The sequence below is a fragment of the Xenia sp. Carnegie-2017 genome, unplaced genomic scaffold, assembly GCF_021976095.1.
Source record: "Xenia sp. Carnegie-2017 unplaced genomic scaffold, XeniaSp_v1 HiC_scaffold_3, whole genome shotgun sequence".
Taxonomy (NCBI): domain Eukaryota; kingdom Metazoa; phylum Cnidaria; class Anthozoa; order Malacalcyonacea; family Xeniidae; genus Xenia; species Xenia sp. Carnegie-2017.
The window spans coordinates 1344225-1361907 of NW_025813493.1; the positions used below are offsets into that span (position 1 = coordinate 1344225).

Genomic DNA, 17683 nt, shown 5'->3' on the forward strand with positions numbered 1-17683 from the left:
TATAATCAACTTACAAGACTTTCTCGATGGAGGCAGGACTCACTGGATTTGCGGCTTTGCTGATTAGTTCTGCGTAGATTACTTTGACAGCTTCGGCCTTCCACCATCTGACGTAGTTAAAAGTGAATGGAACGGTCAAAACTTGTTGTTTGCTATTCTTGTAACGAGATACAAGTTCGGCGCTCCATTATGTGTATTGTAAAACGGTTTGCTAGAGAAACTGTAAGAGCGCGCTAATAATTAACATCGCGATGCATTTTTCACATCAGACTAAATTTTTGTGCATTATATAGAGCTGGCCATCGCTTACTGTTTGTACTGTAAGGAACAACAACTTGTTGTCAAAGGAAAAATCGAATGTACAAAAAACCAACCTAGGCTCACGGGGCGCTACCGAGTCTGTGACAGAGGCGTCTCCTAGTTTCTTTCTAAAAGTGAACTTCTGGATAAAAAAGGAGGAAGAATAAGAGGTTTGAGTAGTGCGCTTCCATTCGGTATTAATACTATTCATTTGGCAATCAAAGCCGCGGATAAAATTGATAAAATCAGAAAAGCTTGGTGAACATAACACATCAAACTAAAACATAGTCAAGTGAAAATGACGGTCGCGTTTTGTATGCGTTGCAAAAGACTGCAACCAATTATAAATGGTATAATTGTAAATCATAACGGCAACCCCAGACTTGCAAGGCACTGGGGTGTATGTGGTAGTGCTGTTTCTACGTTTCTTTCCCAAAGAATCTCGTCGTAATGGAGGAAAAACCATCGTTTCTACGGACGGAAGCGTTGAAGAACGCCTTGCAGAGGCGCACTACAGTCATGCGGGGTAGTGGCGCGGCATTACTGCTATCCCAAAGCTGGCAAAAGAAGCTGGCATTGGCGAAGATGAGGCTTATGCGTTCATCTCATCATCAGTAGGCTCGGCGGGCCTGCGCTTGCGTGGTTTTGGGATAGGCATGCGCTTTCACGGTTTTGGGATAGGCGGAGTGACATTTTTTGGTGTGGGTGTCGGGTCAGCGGGCGGTTGAAGAGCCTTAAGAGAGGCGTTCAGCGCTTGTCCGCTGATTACACCTTGGTCATATAGTTGCAGAAGTTTCTCGGCAGTATTCATCTCAAGTGTCCCAAATTTTAGTAATATATCTTACGCGAGATAATTCTCTAAATTGAAATTAATTCGGCGAGTACTCTAGCAAATCTCTTTCTTGCTTGTTTCTGTTTATAAACGAGCTTATGATGCACCCTATCGGCACCGCAGGCTTGATAAAGGTTAGTTTCTGCCTGTGTTCCGACGCCACACTTACGACATGGTTGGGGAAGTCGCCCGCCTTCCCTTAATCGCTTCATAGGAAGTCCACAGTATTCACCTATGGAGCTTCGCCCACATGTGGTGAGCTTTCCGGGTAGAAACCACGCACACTTGTTCTTGCCCTGCCTCACGGGTGTCGAACGTTTGGATTACTCTATGAGAGTATATTTCTCTAAATAATAGACCCCGACGGCCGGTCGCGCAGGCGCAGGGTGGTGGGCCGGACGTCTTTGGCTCCTGCCGTTGTCCTGGGTTTGACCTTCGCTGTAATTATGCTAGCATAATTACAAGAAGTACGTAAGCGAGCTAGGGCTGGGGCGCTTAGATTTGTGTATACTCCTTCTCTAACTGTGAGGTGCGCTAGAAACGACGCTTTCTCAAGATGAAGTGCGCCAGCGGCAACGCTCTGTATACTACTGTAACAGCAAAACTGGACTCCGAACAGCAATCGAGTTACGTTTTGTAGGATAATCGGATTACATTAGGCAAATCTAAACGGCATAATAATACGATGATTTATAAAATCTGTCGCTTAAATGCGAATTTCGAATACGTCAACAAGTGCATTTCTTGTGTTTTTTTTTAGTGTTTTTGGTTAAAAAATAGACTAAATAAACTGAATAAACTAAGAAAATATATGTTTAATGTCTGAATTTCAAGATTTTTTTCGAATTCTGACCGTTTCCAGTGCCACATTGGATACCCCATGGATCCGCCCTTGTATAATACGTATTTACCGACTGGGAGGTCCGTATATGGAAAAAATATTTTCACAAGGTCTGCAACTTAATGTTGAGGCTAAAATTGGATGCTTTTCAGCAAAATTCGCTTTGTCTGGATAGTAAAATGGATTCTTGTAACGACATCTTTCATCTGAAAACACCTTGCTTAATCGTTAAACAATTTACATCGCTTTCAAATCAATTTTATAAAATTTGCATTTCTTTTCGTAAACAGGTATGTTGCAAAAAAATATAATTTGTGCTTAATGGCAGATATGCGTAAAAAGCTGCCCGCTCACGCAGCCAATCAAATTGCTGGAAATCAAAAAATATCGCTTTGGACAGCTAAATCAAAATAAATCTATATTATTTACCGGAGCCTTTAAGACCTTGTGAAAATATTTTTTCCGTGAAGACCGACCTAAACGGTAAATAACATATTTTTTTAATTTTATTATAAAGTAATTTGCGTTGTAAAATAGCCGACACAGCTTGACATTGAAAAAAAATTGGATTTTTTCTTACAAATTTTACTTCTTAAGTACAGTAAAATACACTCTTGCTATGACAACTTTCATCTGAATACACTGTGCTTTATCGCTGAGCAATTTACATCGCTTTTAAATCAATTTTAGAAATTTAAATTTCACTTTATAACCAACTTATTGCTAAAAATATCACTTTTGGCTCATAATTTAGGTATCGTAAAAAAATGCCCGCTGCTGCAGGCAATTAGATTGCGAGAAATCAAAAAATATCGCTTCGTTTGCATAAATGAAAAAACGAATTGAAATATTTTCGTGAAATTTGGTAAAAATAAGGCTCTTAATTTCATACATGAACATCGTAAGTTCACTTTTGTATAACCTTTTCCTATTTTTTGTCCGTATAATAACGTTCGGTATATGCCACACTACGACTTTGAAAAAATATACAAAGAAAAATTTTACGATGAACTTTAGAACTTCAACATGCTTCATTTGCCGATAAAATGTAGCCATCTACCTTAGATAGACTAGTTAAATTCTTCGCTTTGGTCTTTTGTCTATATTTTGCAGGAATCTCTCTTATAGGTTTTGATAGTAAAACATTTGTCATAGAGCATTTATAAATCTTACAATAGAAAATAATCGTCGAACAAAAATCCCATGTACGTTTTCTACAATCGTAATCGCCTGGGATATTATAGCATGGGTAACAAAGGCGAAAAATAGAATACTTGTATTCGTTGGTATCAAATGCCTGTTTTTTAAAGGCTTACCCCTATCCACACACACAGAATGAAGTTTCAAAATCCCCCCGCAAATTTTCATGGCGTAGCTATAATTTGAAATATTTTGGCAAAAAAGCATGCCATTGTTGAATACATTAATTTGCCATTACTTTATAGGAGCGTGATTTCTGTGTTGCAATCATTGAGTATGAGTGTGATTGAAGTTTTAGAATACGGGCAAAATTCAGTAAATTCACACAAAAATACTCATTCATCATATATCATTCACTATTTGTATCATATATGAAACAAATCACCCTGTAAACATCAAAAATGTTGAGACTACTATTACAAAAAAATTTTTAGAATCACTTGACCAACATTTTTTTAAGTCAGGGTCAGGCAGACTTTATAAAGGTTTTGCAAATTCCACTGACGGGTAGCTAATGTAATCAAAACTAATATTACTATGGACAATGTTGTTTCCTTTACATTGATTTCAAACTGATTGCCTACTCGATGGTACTCTATAAACTAAAAGATTTTTTATATTAAACGGAAATCTCAGGGAGGTAGTAGATCAGAGATGATCTCCCCCACAGATGATTTTTGTGAGAAATTTTAAAGTTATAAGGAAATATAACAACAACTAATTGTTCTTAAATTCAGGGGAAAATGCTGCAACAAGAGTAATTCAATTGAAAATTCAATACTAAACCTACTATATCTCCAATCTAATTTCTTTTTATGTGCTTGCTGTTGTCATTGTTGATTAAGTGATAAACTTTATTTAAAAAAATTAATTAGCCTTTTCAGCAATAGCTACATGAAAAATACCAATTGCACTTTTGCACTAAACATAATTTTTTGACCATATGTGTTAACTCAAATGACAGATGACATTTTAAACCAACAACCTAAGAATATTATAAACAATGACGTGGCCTTTAGTTAAGAAATAAAAGTTGTTTAATCTATTTGCACAGGCTTATGCCATCCCAGAGGAGACCTTGGGAAGTTAGAGCTTGAGAGCTGATCGAGAATTTGAAAGTTCTCACAAAACGTCTCTAAGGTTTGCATAAGCCAGTGCAAACACATAAACATCATTTATTTATTTTATAAAGCAACAATAAATTGAAACAGACAAATTGAAAACAGACGTTTTAACTTTACCCCTAAAATGAATTTATGATTGATTTGCAATTTGATTGATTTGATTGGTTGAAATTCATATCTGTTTTGCACAGACTATAGAAAACACAGCTATTGACCAATCAGAACCACATTTCACTGTCTTTACTTATAAATTGAATTCTAATTAAGTGAATGCCAACTTTATGTTGGTTTCACATAAAATGCTAACTTTAAACAAGCTTAAGTCAGTTTTAATGTAACATAAACCACTAGTTGTTATCTATTTAGCTTTTAATTCACTTAATCAGCAGAGACTTTCGAGAAACGCCCTTCTTGAGTTAGCTAATAATTTGTGCATTTGAACACAAGACCTTGTCAAGCATTTCCCATATTTTAATAATTCAAGCAGTTTTCAAAGAATTTTCATGAAGTCACGTAAGCTTGCAACATAAGTTAAAAGATCTAGAAAGACCAACTTACTGATACATTTCTTTTTGGATTTGTCAAGTTTGTATCCAATGGAGCATTGGCATTCGTAGGATCCTGGGATATTTATGCATGAGTGATCTTTGCCACAAGGAGAAGACTGACATTCGCCGATATCTAATGTTTCACAATAAAGTTGTTTTAAAATGTGTACCATAAATTAATCAACTTTATGTCTAATTTAAAAATGTGTAATAATTATATATGAATTTTTTTGTTTAATTTTTTACGTTTGAATATTTCTTAATTGATTTTACGAAAATGTAAAAACATAATTGTCCTAAAATTTTAATACGTGTATTTGATATGAACAAATCAACAACTAAAACGTCAAGTAAATTCTGTAACAAATGAGAGTATCGTGAGATCTGTGATTTTTGGGACTGTATGTATTAGTAATTTATTTGTAAATCCAACACAACTTTTTAGATTCGTTTAGACAAATATTTTTGTAAATCATACAGACTACGTTCGATTTTTGACAACAAGAATGAGTCTATTAACAGAATACATTAATTAACGATCATTTACTGTACACGATAGAAGATTGCTCACCAAGGGCTACAAGCAGAACCACACATAAAGAAAGTTAAATCTGATAGTGGGATTGATAAGGTGGCATTTATGATATAAATCAAACCTAGTTCTTACATAGCTAATAGGACTATGAATTATGAAGTGTGACGTGTACCCACGACGGTTGCTATTTTGAATTATTTTCATCATTAATAAAAAAACGAAAAACAACTTAGCCATTTAAAGCAATGAGATTAGCTTTGGAAAAATTCACACAACAGGGGCATATTAATTATCTCATCCTGTCGTTGCAAGTTTCGGAAATTTTGAGTTTGTTAATTCAAGATGTTGGACTATCTTTGCAAAAGAAAATGCATCGACTAACAAAATTATATGAAATTAAAGCATATCATCTATACCAAACAAGTTCGACGGTTTACCCGCAATAAATCCTTTGAAAAATTTTTTACAAGAAATGGAAAAATCATATTTGATCCAAGAATGTCGTCATAGATATGCATATCTTGGTAAAAAAAGCAGCGGTATTTGGAGACGTTGCATCTTGCCGTAAAATATTAAAAAATTATTATTCAATCAAGCCTTATTCATAGTTCCATCAAGCAGTGTTTATTTTCAAATTTATTGTTTTCTAAGTAAATAAACCCAGAAAAAGCAACCAAACAAGACTAAATACAAGCAGTTTGGCTACGACCAGGTCCAATATTAGTACGTTGATTGAGGGTGTTAAATATTCATATATGTGCGAATATTCATGTTTTGTGACCTAATGTGCTCAGCAGTAGGACGTGACGGACAAAGAAATTATGTAAATAGGAATGGCTAAGAAGGTATGGCATTTTCATTATTGCCTAAAAGCAGGTCTTTTGAATTTATATAAGGTTGGGGAAGCTTTATCTAAGGTTCCGTTTTTGACACATTTACTCGGGCAAAGACTATTATTAAACATAACTCTTAATTATTTTTGATATTTAAGTGACCATTCCCTGCATACCAGTTCTTTATTGAATTGACATCTTTAAGTATGAACTAAGATATACTTGCAATTTTTCAGATTGGCCAAATTTGGTACCACATTAATTTTAGTTGAATATGTTAAACTATTTTTGGCGATAAGAGAATTATTTGTCTTTACCCATTAACATTTCACCTTGGGCCATTGATTGAATTACTCTTAGTTGCACAAAAAGTTCAGAATTCGCTTTTAGTGCTCAACAGTCTACTACATAGTCGAATGAGTTATTTAGTTCTAACATTTGTTTGGCAGGAAAACAATAACTAAAGAATGCAACCATTTTACTACAAAATAGTACATTTGTGTAAAGTACTTCATGTATTGATAATTATAGAAGCTACTCACAGTTTAAATTTCGTCTCTCACGTTGACAGATGAAGTTAAAGTGACGCCCACATCTAACAAAATTCCACTTGTAAAATTTATATACAACGCATTTCTCTATGCGAAATATTTGGCAACTAGGTCCTCCAGGATAACATAATGTAAAACTGGGCTTGCCATTTTGAGCTGTGTGGAACTGATTGTCGCTTTCTTTGCGATACAAACCAATAAAATGACGTTTATTGCCTTTTCTTAAGATGATTCTGTAAATGGCATTCTTCTCAGCATTATTCTTTGGAACAGCAAGATCTCCTCCCTTCTGTTGACAAAGCTTTCTTGCTTTTTTCCATGTTGCTGCTTTTGTACTGAAGAAATAACAAGATGATTCTATATGCAACCAATCAGAAGGACAGCTTGCTAGACGGATGAAAAAATAAATAAGACAACAATAACAAGTAATTATTTTCAGAATGATTTGTACGAATAGAATAGAATATTTAATATGCACTTTTTAACTGTAAAAGCTGATTAAAAATGCTTAAACAGGCAGGATTGTGCTTTGCAGACAGATGTTGTTTAAAACAAGTCTTTCATTACGAAAGGGTTTTTAAGAATGAGGAGGGTCTTTGAGCTGGTTTTGTAGAGTAGCACAAGTTGCAGAGCAAAGTATAATAAAATACAATTTTAAAAAAAATTGTATAGAAATTGTAAATGAAATAAAAGAAGTTGATTGTGAAGCTTATGTAGTCCGGCTAACACTTGACATTTTAATCATAAGGAGAAACCTTTGTGATTAAATGGATGGTTATAATAATCGTTAAGTGTTGATGTGGATTTGTTATGTATTTATATCGTGCATAATCAACTGTCTGCTTTAGACTAAAATCTAATTCATTCCATAATGTTTTAATGGAGAAAGAAATACTAAAATAAGGAAATCAGAACATCAAAAATGTGCATGAACTTGAGGTAAGCTGTCAAATATAGCTCATTTTTACGCCCATTTCAAATAATATTCCTAATTTTCCAGATTAAAGTCAATTTCATTGTAATGTGTGCTTACATGAAATTTTTTTTATGTCTGAATAAAAAATTCCAGTCTAATTCCAATAGCCTTAAATTGAATAGTAAGAAAGTCATTTGAAATTTTATTAAACCCAGTAGAAATTTAATGCCATCTACTGAGAAACGTTATTACACCTTATTTACATGCATTTTTTGACCTTATTTATTGTACCTCTTAAAAATATTGCTTATTTAGGTTTTTAAAGGAAGTGAATTCTTAATAGTAAAACCTAATTTTCTTACATCGAAAGCTAACAAGATATGTATGAATGAATATTATCAGTGCATACCACCCATACTAAGCGGCGGATGACTAATTGCGCAGCCTGTAAGCTTCAAAAAATTTGTGGGACTTTAAGTGATATAACTTTCTCCCAAAAATCTCAGTCTTTTGAGGACTTTTCCGTTTCTTATGCTCCTTTGCCTTTGCTTCAGTTTTGTTACTCATAGTGTAAACATTATAGAATAAATTTAAATTTCGAACGAGATAAACTCACTACTTTATGAGTTCTATAAATAGAGCATTATAATAGTATATCGCACAGTTTCCAACAGGATATATTATAGAAATTTTGAACATTTATCTCATCTAGAATGGCAAAGAGTAAAAACTATGTTTAAAGAGAACAGGACTTTTAAAAACGCGGGAATGTAAGCTTCAGCCCACATAGCATACTGAGTAATCGGACAACGGTCATAGTTGTCTGTTCATGGAATAAGTTCATAAAGCTACAATCCATTGGTTGATGACATTGGATGCAATATTATTTAGGTGCACACATTCTAGGAGGTCTGGAAGCATGTCTGTCAAAATGCTTTTTAAAGTTTGTATTTACAGAATTCTTAGTTTACGAAAGCCAACCAATAATAAACTCAAGACTATCTAATATGGTGTATCTAGGTTAGCAGGGCCATAGCTAGATTACTAACTTCAGGAGGAGTGTTAAACCTAACCTTAACCTTTACCCTAACCCTAACCCTACACCCTCCTTAATGTAGAGAAAATCAAAATGTGTTATTGCTAACATATGCTATTGTCATTTAGAGAACCATACACTTTCAATGTAGTGTGCTGAGGAAGTTTTAAGTGTATTGAAGCTTTTCATACTTCTAATTTATTACTGATTTCCTGCTTGATATTATTGATAATAATGAATTTGTATGTTTGGCTGTGAGCCTTATTTTGTGGTTACATGTAAAATGTAGATGCAGCGAATTCCTTGCACAGAAGCAACAGCACAGAGAACATCTTAGGATTATCAACAAAGAACAAAGTTTTAAAACTGCACAGAGATGCTCTTTATTCCTGATCGGTGATAAAAAATCTTGATAAAGACAGTAATATATCCATACCGTGGCACGAGTTACATTCTCCAAAGTATCCTTCCATACACGTGCAGTTCAATGTTCCATTAATTTTACGATAGTATGTGTTGGGTCCACACAAAGGAAAGTGAAAAGTGCTTGTCGCTATATCGATCAATAAAATTAAAAATAAAATCAACCAGGGATTTTAAACGAAACATATTCTTCCTCAAAGAACACAATTTGTCACTCAGTATGCACGTTCACGTACCCAGAAAGCAAGTTTGTTATGCAATGTTGGTATTTTTGGTGTTACGCATTTCGTAAAAACAAAACAATTAAATAAATGTTGAAAATTTACAGAGTATGAACAAATTTGCTGGCTGCTTGGGACACTATAAAGGATATACTAAAGAAGTTAGATAATTGAAAAATGTTCAGAAAATTATCAATTCATCAGTAGTTCTCACAAAATGTGTCAAAGCTCAAGTATTTTGGCATGGCTTTGCCTTGTTTATTTAAAATAAAATAAATAAAACATTAATCTCGAAAGCCATGAGATTACTTCGTAATCGCCTCAATTTGAACAGCATGCACAAAGAAAATGAAAAGTTTCAAATTTAGTTTAATCCAAAAATGTAAAAGTTTAAACTCTGTTTTGCAATATACTGAAATTTTAAGAAATTTGATAAACTTAAGCTCACTGCACAATTTGGACGTTTTTGTCTTACAATCTATTTTCATGATTTTTTTTTATTTAAGACTGATTTCAAGCCCAAGTGATTGTTTAAATGATGTAAGAAACAATAAAGACTTAAATTTAACACCCAAGAAGTTTGATAAGAATAGACAAACGGCAAAAATGTCCAAATTAGACACTTTTCACTTTGAACTTAATGTTTTCAAATCTATAATTATGGAAGGAAGAACAACCGTTTACTAAGGTAATGTAACTTTGAACTTTATAACGTCTTTCTATTTTCTGAACATTAGCGTGGGAGTTTTTGCAGGTCTTAGATTATTATGTCAAATTAGTAAATATTTAACTACCGTTTGAGTCAGGAGTGATACTGTGTACAGCCACATCAAAATAATCGTTGTTAACAGGAAGAAAATATTTGCGTCTCGTACGTTGATCTGTTGTGTTATGGACACTAACGACACTTTGTCCAACACTAGTCATGATACAAATAAAATCCCCAAATACTGCCATGGGACCTCCTGATGTTCCAAAATCAATTACATTATGGGAGTAGTAATCACAAGAAAAAACATTTCCGTTTGAAACTCGCCAATAAATCTTCTCTTTAGCCATGTCAAGCGTTAGATCAAGTGCTATTGACTGAAGTGAAACTGAAAAACTATGATGTTTATTTGCAGCCATGCTCCATAACCATAAGAAAAGTTCTGTACTTTCTGCCAAGAATAGATACCTTAATAAAAATATTTGTTTTGTACATTAGTTTTCTCTATACGTACTGAAATACATAAACAATTGTCAGGCTAATATATGCAAGAAAGGAAAGATAGAATACTTTTTTAGTTAAGACAAAGATGTTGTCTAAGTATTCAGAACTACCTTCATATATAGACGGTTTAATGGAACATATTCATGAAATTTGATAATATAGCAATATAAAGCTATTGTAACTAATAGGAAAAGATCACCTTTATCATTTGAAATCTCTCTTTTAAAATCTGAACTAAAATATATGAAGTAATTAAACATTGCATGTGGTTCAGAACATACTAATAAATGTAATACGTTATTTTATTCACATAACTTCTATAATGATTGGTATTGTTTGAGATTATTGTCGGAATGAGTAATGCTGTAGTTTGGAGTGGCTGCTGAATGAATTGTGTTGGTAACTAATAATGCTGAAAATTATCAGATGCGTGGAATTTTTGTTCGAATTGAAAATTCGGTGTTGGTAAATGTTATGCACCATTTCATGTAGATATAAAATTAAGAAAGCTTTGTCATTTCAATTTTAAGCTTTCTTAATTTTTCAGTTTCATCTTGCATGAAAATTAGCAGCTCCTTGGATGTATCATTGTCCACAAATGTCTTTAAAAGAACTATAGCTTCAAAAACATTGTCTTTTGTTGATACTTTTTTTGCAAAAACTGCTTGAACACTATGGCCTTTACTTCATCGAAAATGTTTCATGCAACTGGCAGTTTTGATTATCATCGCAGCATATTTGCATTCTCCAATACATTTCTTAAATATATTACGCATTTGAGTAACAGCAAAGTCCATGTGTTCTTGTCGTTCATTGCTACTTGCCCCGAACTCTTTAAAAACTTCCTCGTATATATTACAGTTCTTTTGGCTTTTTGTGTTCGTGAAACTTAATTTTTTCTTGTAATATGATAACAATTAATGCCTAACATAAAGTTTTAATTAGAGCTATAGAAATAGACCAAAAGCTGTAAAATTGAATTTATACTGACATTTCGTCCTTACTCAAGACATATTCAGGAAAGTAATAATTTATAATGAGATTTTAAGACAAGATATTGTATTTGCAAAAGGTGTTAAATTACGACTAAAGGAGGCGGTGTCAAATGGATTACATGATAAAGAAGTTGGGAAGTAAGATTTAGTGAAGTTAAGAGAGGTTAAGTGGAATGGAACCTCCTTGCACGAAGAGTGAAGGCTTGTATTTATTGATTAGAAGGCTCTCATGAATGGAGAGTTCATAGGAATCGTTAGAAGAGGAAATTATTTTAAAGTCGTAAATTATTTATAACATATTCAGAAAGTTCTCGCTCCACAAGGCTTTTAAGCCAATTTCTTTTTAATCACATGATTATTATCTTCAGATTCATCATCAGTGGAGCAACTACAGACCTAACGTTTGCCTAAGCTACACTAAGAAACACTGCATGAACTAAAGGTAGTGGAATTACTTTCCATTCAGGTGATTTGATTGGATGTGTGATTGGATTTATTAAAGGGAAGTGTGCAGCCACTTAATTTGCAGCTCTCGACTTTTCAATATGCTCTGCTATTCAATTAGTTAAAAAGGCTTGAAAACTATAAACTTGATATATTGATTATGTTTTTAAATTGCCACATTTTGAAAACTAAAATCCATTTTATATTTTTCATGTAACTACGTTGGAATGTGTGTTCTTTTTATCTTCATTACAAAACGAAAAGTTGAGGTTTTTTACGTTCACCACATTCGTGAATATTTTAAAACTTTATTGCCATTCCGTATTGAGATTGTTGCACATCTCTTACACTGCCTCAAAAAAGTATACAAAAGAGCACAGTATAGCAACAAACAATGCTCCCAATTTGTTGAAATCTTTTGTGTAGGGCATATCTTATTAAGCATATGATTACCATGGAGGCGTCAAGCAAATTGCATTTTCTGTCATAGAAAAGCGCTCTTAGGTGGCCAGCCTAAACAATTAATAGAATTAAATGTACAACACTAAGTTGCACAGTGAAGTTGTACTACTTTTTTGTAGGTTGTGGAAAGGGAAGGTTCTGTGAGTATTTGACTAAAATTTTTATTTGCAAAGTAATTATTTCATATTTTGTTTCAGTTTCTAACGCTCTGTTTTATTTCATTTAATGACTTCATCATATATAAACATTGATTCCTCCGTTGTTACCTTTTTTTTCAAAGCTCTTTGGTTGGTTGCTCAACCTAAATATCGCTGTCGATATTTGAAATTTCAGGATCTGCATGTTATTTTCTACTGCATGCGTGCTGAATAATCACACGAAACGTGTTCATTATTGCAGTTGGTTTGAAATGCCTTATAGTCACGCAATAAAATTTTGCTGGCCAAATCTCTCCGAAAGACGTTCATTTTAATAAAAATCTGTCGAACTATATGACGTTTGTTTCTTTATAGCCAACAAATTACTTAATTAACTGAAGATATGATCTTCGCACTTTTCTGGAGAATTTAAGCAATTGTCTCATGAACCTGAAAAATTCAGGTGACATAACGGGATTCGAACCAATGACCTCTGCGGTCACTCATAGCTCAGTTGGTCAGAGCACTGCACCGGCATCGAAGATGTCATGGGTTCGAATCCCGTTGAGTCACCTGAATTTTTCAGGTTCATGAGACAATTGTTTAAATTGTCCAGCAAAGTGCGAAGATCATATCTTCATTTAATTTCAAAATCCGCACCGCATAAAACACTATCATAAAATACTTAATATTCGCTCCCTCGAGAAAAAGCGAGTTTGATTTCCCTGGAAAATCGATTTTTTCTCTATTATTTATACCTTTATATAACAAACCATAATACGGACTTATAAAATTCAACTTTTCTATTAAATTAAAACATCATCTCTAGAAACAAAAACTCTTACCTTACTTAAGAAAACCCTCCAATAGATTGACATAGTTTATTAATTTTACGCTTACAAGTAAATAAAAAGAATTTCAATATCGCCTTACCCATGTTTTGAGTCAAATGCAATGCTGGAAAATTGTAAGCCTGGTTGAAGCCTCATAACACTTGTAATGTTCTTTTCAAATAAATTTGGTAGATAATGTTCGTGGAGTCAATGTAAAAGATACGACGACCAATCCAGTCAACTGTAATATCATGAACAAAACATTTTTCGCAAAATTTCGTTTCTAGTCAAGTCAAGATTTCCCCGTTTGATGTCTTTGTCATCAATGTAGTAAAGCACATTCTCAACTACATCAATTTCTATGTCATTATATCTTGATGCATGGTCAGATTTATTCTTACTGGAGCCATTAATAGTGCTGACATGAATATCTCCAGTAATAGAATCAACAGAGTATATTTTATCAAAGCTCATAATAATCAAATATGGCTTTGGATAAACATCTAAATAAATAATAAAAACTATAAATAACAACGATGAGAGTGGATTAAAAAATGCAAATTTTATAGACTTTACGATCATAATATTTTGTGAAAGACCAGAATAAGTATTTTTGAAAGAATTTTTCACTGTAGAAATATTACTAATAACTGAAATTAGATTGGCTGCACAACTTCTACCTATTTTTGTTGAATATTGTTTTGGTGCTATGAACAAGAAACTGTGAAAATTTGTCAAATCTAGAGATTATACCTTTGTAAAAACACATTTCTGTTTGCATTTGCATCACTTCTTTGTTGTATTCTTTTACTTCCTTGCATGCAGTTGTGTTATCGTCATTGCCATTTTTATCAACGCAAGTTTCCATCCATTCTTTCACGTTGTCTTTTAATGTTTCTAAGCTTGTCTTGCAGATTGATATGTCGTCATTACCATTTACTATTTGGCCTCTAATAGACAGGATTATGAGAGTCCCAAGAAACGCTTTTGTTGAGCTTGATATCATCTTTATTTTCTATTTATTAGAAGGTGGACGATTACTAATTTCTTTAAAGCTTTTGTAGTAAAACATTTACTTTATTTATGAAAGGCTTATCATCAATATAATCATATAATCATTTGTTCTTAAACTTTTTTTGTTATCTAAATCAAGTATGGATTTCTATAATTATGTAACATTTAAACTTCCTTCTCCAAAAAGTATTTTCACGTTTGCTTTCAGATAATTTATGATGATTGGATATTATTGCAATAGATAAGACAAATTGTTCATTATAAAGACTCATGTTTACAACAATTCATATAAGTAGAGTTCACCCGCCTAGAACGTGTTGTGAATAAATAGATGCAAGGTTTCTAGGAAACGAAAGCATAGAAAGAAATAAAACATTTCAACGTCCACTATAAGGAAATGACGCATTATATGAAATTCACCAAGAGCGGTTAAGAAAAAATTTAAAATGGGTTGATATTAAATTTGCTCATGTTAACTCAGTTTACCAGATGAATGGGAAAGACGTATTGCTTAACTAAGCCAGCAAAATTAAATGCCAAATAATCTGTTGCGCAGTGTTTAACAGACTCGCTGGAAATTCTGTAACTATATGTCGTTTACTTACAGAAATGGAGGCCGTTAGACAATACATGATATTCTGCTTTACAGCATCTGTTAGTCGTATAGAGAGAAGTTCGACTCTCATAATTAAATAAATTCTGAATTGAATGAAATTTATGAGTATTTTGACAGAACTGCTAAAGTAAAGAAAATCTAAAAAGCTAAAAAATTCTTACTTCTTCAAATATTTTGTTTTAGACAATTAAAAGGCATTTGCCATTTGTCAAAAATATTCTTGCAATATTGAATAATTGTAGCAAATGAAACAAGAGACGAAAAATGTATCATTTGTTTTACATGTATTCCTTGCTTTTTAAAATGACTTCTGTATTGATGTTTGATGATGATTTGCCCCATTTCAATTTGTTGAATTATGTACCTCTCTATCTTTATCATTCCCCTCAATCCTAAAGCTTAGTTTTAATGCCAATCAAATATTCTTTACCACACATGCATTCAAGTTTTATTTTACTATCATTCTCATGTAAAAACGTAAAACAGTTTGCAAATATTTTATCATTCTTAAATGTTTATGATAGTTAACAAACATTTTTTTGTTATCTCGATTTAGAAAAAAATCCTTAATAATGGTTGCTTCAAATATTTTTGATGTAGCTACTATTTTCTCTGGCGTATCATTGGAAATATGATATAATATATTTCCAGACATTCATAAATATAAATAAGTAGAACTTTATTTTTAGTTGTGATCAATCAATTCGTTTTTGTTTTCATCATAAGGATAAACATAAAATGATAAAAAGATTTGCGAAACGGTAAAAGATTTTTAAAAATTTTAGACTAGTCAAATTACCAAATGGCAGCTATGTATATATGATGAATAGCTGCGCTACTCTAAACTACAGAAAATGTTTAAAAACATACAAAATGTTTCATAATGCTTTAAGTATTTTATAAGATAAAGATTGTGTTAGATTATCTGTTGGATTACGTATAAGCATGACTATGATAAATGAAATGTATGGTCTTGATAAGGAAGTTAAATCCATAAGAGCTATTGTTTTGCATTATGTGATAGGCTCTGAATTTTAGGTTTTCTATTTTTTTGCTTACCATTGAAGAGGCAATTTGGCTATCAATAAAATTTCTCTTTGAATTCTGACGAGTTGTTTTCTATTCTTCTCAAACAGCAGCTTAGAAAAATACAACTGAAGCAGAAATTGTCTCGTCCTAAAGTGCTAGTAATATTGGCTTTTTGAATTTTGATATCAACACAAGACAAGTAATTTTCTGTGGACGGAGACACAAATTTTGATGATTTTTCATCATTTTTGGGATAAAGAGCCATAATTGCGGAAATTTAGTGTAAGAAAAAATATGCGACAAAAATATTGTTTCAACAATTCCAAGAAATATCATTTACATTGAAAATAACAGACCAAATTATTTTAATTCCTTATAACAACACCCCCGGAAAAAATATGTTTACGATGACGTTATTCAAATTGGTCAACTATTTCAAGTGTCTCTATAAACTAAAAGAAAAATGTGCACTGCAGATGTTAGTTTTCGCTCATAGATAAGATACTATAAAGCAAAAAAGGAGTATTGTCTATAAGCAACTTTTGTTAAATTTTGATAGCTCATTATAACATGGTTTACCTACTTTTTACTTAACCTAACATGAAACTTTCTAAAGTATATCAAATTCAAAAAAGGCTAGTTTCTTAGGTGATTATCTTTATACAAAACAGACACATTAGTGGTTGCAGACCCCCTCATTTATATTTTCAGAGCACAATTTTCGACTTAAATTTTTATGATATACATGATATTCTGTTTACAACATCTGTCAGTCGTAAAGAGAAGCTCGACTTTAATAATTATATAAGTTCTGAATTGAATGAAATTTATGAGCATTTCGACAGAATTGCTAATGTAAAAAAAGTCTAAAAAACTAAATAGAGGAATTGAACTTTAAGTATCAAAAAGTTTTAATTCTTCAAATATTTTGTTTCAGATAATTAAAAGGCGTTTTCCAACTGTTTAAAATATTCTTGCAATATTGAATAATTGTAGCAAAAGAAACAAGAGACGAAAAATGTATCATTGTTTTGCATACATTCCTTGCTTTTTAAAATGACTTCTGTATTGATATTTGATGATGATTTGCCCCATTTCAATTTGTTGAATTATGTACCTCTCTTTCATTATCATTTCCCTCAATCATAAGTATTAGTTTTAACGTCCAATCAAATATTATTTACCACACATGGATTCAAGTTTTAGTTTACTATCATTCTCATGTAAAAACGCAAAACACCTTGCAAATATTTTATAATTTTTAAATGTCTATGATAGCTGGAAAACATTTTTTTGTTATCTGTATTCAGAACAAAAATACTTAATGATGGTTGCTTCAAATATTTTTGATGTAGCTACTATTTTCTCTGTCGTATCAATGGAAATATTATATAATACATTTCCAGACATTCATAAATATCAATAAGAAGAACTTTATCATTGGTTGTGATCAATCAATTCGTTTTTGTTTTCATCATAAGGATAAATATAAAATGATAAAAAGATTTCCGAAACAGTAAAAGTTTTTTAAAGAATTTTAAGTTAGTCAAACTACCAAATGGCAGCTACGTATATATGAT

General features: G+C 32.3%; 2 protein-coding genes across 2 annotated transcripts; both read right to left on the minus strand.

Annotated features, from left to right (window-relative positions):
* Window positions 1–964: 964 nt before the first annotated feature.
* On the minus strand, window positions 965–10452 carry LOC124454802. The gene is made up of 4 exons (XM_047005554.1): window positions 10155–10452; window positions 9153–9269; window positions 6960–7151; window positions 965–1140 (listed from the first exon to the last, which is right to left on the minus strand). Exons 1-4 carry the CDS (start codon window positions 10417–10419, stop codon window positions 965–967), a joined length of 750 nt encoding a protein of 249 aa, XP_046861510.1. The 5' UTR covers window positions 10420–10452.
* A 3241-nt stretch (window positions 10453–13693) lies between these two features.
* Window positions 13694–14342, minus strand: LOC124454803. Its single transcript, XM_047005555.1, has 2 exons — window positions 14198–14342; window positions 13694–13947 (listed from the first exon to the last, which is right to left on the minus strand). Exons 1-2 carry the CDS (start codon window positions 14310–14312, stop codon window positions 13694–13696), a joined length of 369 nt encoding a protein of 122 aa, XP_046861511.1. The 5' UTR covers window positions 14313–14342.
* Between the last annotated feature and the right edge of the window lie 3341 nt (window positions 14343–17683).